We start from the raw sequence: 4,905 nt of genomic DNA on the forward strand, positions 1-4,905 counted from the left end.
CGTTTAAGGTTAGAACTTGGGCGGTATCTGATCGCCATCGAACCTCTAACTTTCGTTGTTGATTAATGAAAACATCTTTGGGAAATACCTTCCCTTAAGTTTATCTCACGACCGTCCAAGAATTTCACTTTTAGCGTTGTAATACTATTGCCCAAAACTGTTTCTATTAATCATTACCTCCAGATCAAGAAATCAATGAAAGTAGAACAGAGGTCTTATTTCAGTATTTAATGCACAATATATTCAGGCATTTTCATCCTTACTTAAGCATAGCCCCCCATTTCAATTTTGGTATATTGGGGAGACACGATTTGTAAACTTGAGAAATTATGATGGCCTTATTTTAACCGAATAGTCTCTAAATTGGTTCCTACTGACTGTTAAATCTTCGCACCACACCACACATTTACGATGGCATAACCCGCCATATTTAAAAGTCCAGGATCATATAAAAAGGACGTTTTTACATATTATCAATTTATTGTCTGTAAATAAAATTAGTATATAACAAAAAAAAACCACACATTTTCAGCTTGATATTTTCAATTTATTTAATTGGAATACACATTATTTAATTGTACCCCTTAGTTGGTTTTGGCATTTGGATTGTGAGTATAAAGACATCTACCAAATACACCACATGCTGGCTCTACGGGCCTAGAGCAAATGAAATATAGAGAATCTGTGCAGGCGCCAGTAACCCACAAGAAATTGCCATTAGTACGAACGCATTGATTGGCTAGAGTGCTTGGACTTTGTGCCCACTTTTCGTAAGAGATCCTTTTGCCCGACGTTAGCCAAACATAATTAGAACGATCTGGCAGATTGGTACCCGATAACCAGAATTGAGTACCCCATTGTTCTTTTGATTATTGAAAATTAATAAAAATGAATATTATTACTGTTAATTTTGTTTTTAAAATTTGTACTTACTATTGTTAAACAAATATTGCCTTAGACTTTCATATTCCTCATTTGATTCGATAGATGCCAGAGACATGTCATACGCAGCACATGTTTGAACTGCACGATACCAATTGACCTAAAATAATAAATATGATATTTTGAAAATTTTTAAATGTTCTCATTTTCTATATTTTTTCAAACCCCCAATAGATATTGCTTCTTAATTTTTTTGTATATTTACCTTATTCGACACTCCCACATAGTACTCCTTATTGTTCAAAACTATTGTTTTGACATCATCGGCGGAACTTAGGGATGTTAAGGCACAAATAAAGCCAAACACTACCAAGAAACTATACAATGGAGACATTTTCTCTTAGATTTTTTCTATAACTGCTGCTATTTGTTCTGTAGAATACATACTTTTATACCACTTTTCTTCAAAATTTTTTTGTCTAACTGCTGAAAAAAAGAAATCCCCTTTTCAAAAATTTGTTATCAACTCTTGATAATGCAATTTGCATTTAAGCCTCATTCGTAATGTAAATGATTGATTGCTAATGGGGAATTTTTTACAACTACATTGTTGAAATTGTGAACCAAAGAATATGTAGCTGAAACCGACTAGCCACCTTATTTCCAATAATACTAAAAGCATTTTTTTAATATAATATTTAAGTTTAAATCTGAAATACATTCGGTGTTTTTGGAAAATAAATATTTGTATTAAAGTATAATTTAAAAGCACAGCCAACACTGAACACTAACTTTCTGGGTACCTATATTCCGAACCTGGGCGATATTGGATGAATACTCTTTTCCGTGTAACATTGTGATGTTCGGCCTGTACAAAATGTTCGACGGCTGTCATGCCCTAAATACCCTCCGATCATTACCAAAAATTATAGTCGTCGTCCTTGTCGATAACCGGAAATTCAGGAAAAATTTCAAAGCGATCAGCATTACATTTTCGACCTCTAGTGTGGTAATGGCAATACTAAACCAGTAAGGAAAGTAGTAAAGTCAGACTGGGCCGACTATATGATACCCTTCACCACTTTGGGTATATTCCACATATGTATCCGAAAACACGTCGCCTTTTTCAAGGAATTTTGACATGAAATTGAACGAACTTAAATATGTGATTTTTATGTCTTTCTGGAACCTATACTAAATTTCATTTCATTTGGGTAAGTTTAGAGTCGTTTGCGCACAGTGGGGCAAATTAGTGAAAATCGATTTAAAGCAAACTTGACACTCGATATTCGGTATGCTGCACTGTTTAAAATTTAATCTAATAAGACACCTATTGATTATTAACATAATAAGTCGAAATTATATATGGAAGCTACGATATATCTATATCTGAACCGATTTGAAGCAAACTTGCCAAAGATTAATTTCAGTACGTTGTGTCAATCGGCCTAGCTGTGGATCTTCAGTGCACAATTTACTTACAATATATATATATATATATATATATATATATATAGTAGGTGTACACATCATTCTAGGCTTAATTTAATACGCTATGCCGAAATTCGTGCAAATCAAATGATTTTCAGGGTCTTTGGTGCACCATTTACCTAAAATCGGGCGAAACTATATATGGGAGCTATTTGTAAGTCTAAACCGATTTTCACGAAACTTAGCACAGATCATTCTAGACCTAATTCAGTTGTCTATACCAAATTTCGTGCAAATCGAAAGATATGTAGGGACTTTGGTAGACCATTTACCTAAAATCGGGCGAAACTATATATGGGAGCTATATCTAAATCTGAACCGATTTTCACGAAACTTAACACATGTCATTCTAGACTTAGACTCAATACGCTATGCCAAAATTCGTGCAAATCGAATGATTTTCAGAGACTTTGGTGTACCATTTACCTAAAATCGGGCGAAACTATATATGGGAGCTATATCTAAATCTGAACCGATTTTCACGAAACATAGCACACATAATTCTAGACTTAATTCAGTACGATATGCCATATTGTGTGCAAATCGAGAGATATATATACATTAAATCGGACGAAAAAATATATGGGAGCTATATGTAAATTTGAACAGATTTTCACGAAACTTAACACACACTGTTTTAGACCTAATTCATTACGATATGCCAAATTTCGTGCAAATCGAAAGATATATAGGGACTTTGGTGGACCATTTACATTAAATCGGTCGAAAACATATATGGGAGCTATATTTAAATCTGAACCGTTTTTCAGGGAACTTAACACACATCATTCTAGAACTAATTCATTACGCTGTGCCAACTTTCGTGCAAATCGAGAGATATATAGGGACTTTGGTGCACCATTTACTTTAAATCGGACGAAAATATATGTGGGAGCTCTATCTAAATCTGAACCGATTTTTCCCAATTTCAATAGGGTTCGTCCTTGGGCCAAATAAATGGCCTATGACAAATTTCATCCAAATCGGATCATAATTGCGACCTGCACTTTGTTCACAAAAATACATGGGCGGACATGCGTAAAGAGACTCAGAAAGTGAATCTATGCATATGCTCAAGAACCCCAAAAATGGACCTATATTCATAATTTTTTGCGGAGAGATTTGGTAACTATTAAGAACTCAAAATACTAAATTACAGCTAATTCGGCGGAAAAATCAAAATCTCCAAAATACTGAAAATTAGAAGGTACCGTTATATGGGGGCTACCAGAAAAAGTGGACCTATATTTATAATTTTTTTGTGGAGACATTTAGTACCCAATAAGAACTCAGTATAGCAAATTTCAACGAATTCGGTTGAAAAACGCGCTCAAGAACCCCAAAATACCGGAAATTGGAGGGTACCCTTATATGGGAGCTATGCCTAAACGTCGACCGATGAAGCCCATCTTCGAACTTGACCTGCCTGCAGACAAAAGACTCTATGCAAAATTTTGGAGATCTATCTCAATTTGTTTAGACACTAGAGTGATTACAACAGACCGACGGACAGACGAACATGCTTAGATCGTCTTAGAATTTTACGCTGATCAAGAATATATATACTTTATAGGGTCGGAAATTAATATTTCGATGAGTTACAAACGGAATGACAAAATTAATATACCCTCCATACTATGGTGGAGGGTATAAAAAGGGGGTTATATGGGGACTACCCCAAAAGGGGGCGAATATTAATAATTTTTGGTAGAGAGATTTGTTACCATATACGACTATAAATTACCAAATTGCAGCAAATTCGGTTGAAAAATGCGCTCAAGAACCCCCAAATACCGAAAATTGGGGGTACCCTTATATGGGGGCTATCCGAAAAAATTGACCTATATTCATTATTTTTTGTGGAGAGATTTGGAACCTATTAAGAACCCAATGTACCAAATTTCAGCGTATTCGGTTGAAAAACGCGCTCAAGAACCCCAAAATACCGAAAATTGGGGGGTACCCTTATATGGGGGATATCCGAAAAAATTCACCTATATTTATAATTTTCTGTGGAAAGATTTGGTACCTATTAAGAACTCGAAATACTAAATTACAGCCAATTCGGTGGAAAAATACGATCAATACGATCAAAACCCCCAAAATACTGAAAATTAAGAGGTACCGTTATATGGGGGCTACCAGACAAAAGCCTGCCTGCAGACAAAAGACAACCCTATGCAAAATTTCAGCATCCTATCTCAATTCCTTCAGAAGATAGCGTGTTTACAACAGACGGACGGACATGGCTAGATCGTCTTAGAATTTTACCCTGATCAAGAATATATATAGTTTATAGGGCCGGAAATGAATATTTCGATGAGTTACAAACGGAATGACAAAATTAATATACCCTCCATACTATGGTAATTAATAATTTGATTAATTCAACATTTAAAAAAAAACAGCAAGGAAAGTAGTAAAGTCGGATGGGGCCGACTATATGATACCCTTCAACACTATGGATGAAATAAAATATGTGCTATTTATCTAAATGTGAAACGACCTACATCTATCCAGAAACATGTCATT

At 34.9% G+C, this 4,905-nt stretch overlaps 1 protein-coding gene across 1 annotated transcript; it reads right to left on the reverse strand.

Annotated features, from left to right (window-relative positions):
• Window positions 1-584: 584 nt before the first annotated feature.
• LOC133325433 (C-type lectin 37Da-like) lies at window positions 585-1,276 on the reverse strand. Its single transcript, XM_061534198.1, has 3 exons — window positions 1,148-1,276; window positions 934-1,042; window positions 585-862 (listed from the first exon to the last, which is right to left on the reverse strand). Exons 1-3 carry the CDS (start codon window positions 1,274-1,276, stop codon window positions 585-587), a joined length of 516 nt encoding a protein of 171 aa, XP_061390182.1.
• Window positions 1,277-4,905: the final 3,629 nt, after the last annotated feature.

The sequence above is a fragment of the Musca vetustissima genome, unplaced genomic scaffold (assembly GCF_032173495.1).
Source record: "Musca vetustissima isolate MV318-11 ecotype Yass unplaced genomic scaffold, APGP_CSIRO_Mvet_v1 utg10273, whole genome shotgun sequence".
Classification (NCBI taxonomy): domain Eukaryota; kingdom Metazoa; phylum Arthropoda; class Insecta; order Diptera; family Muscidae; genus Musca; species Musca vetustissima.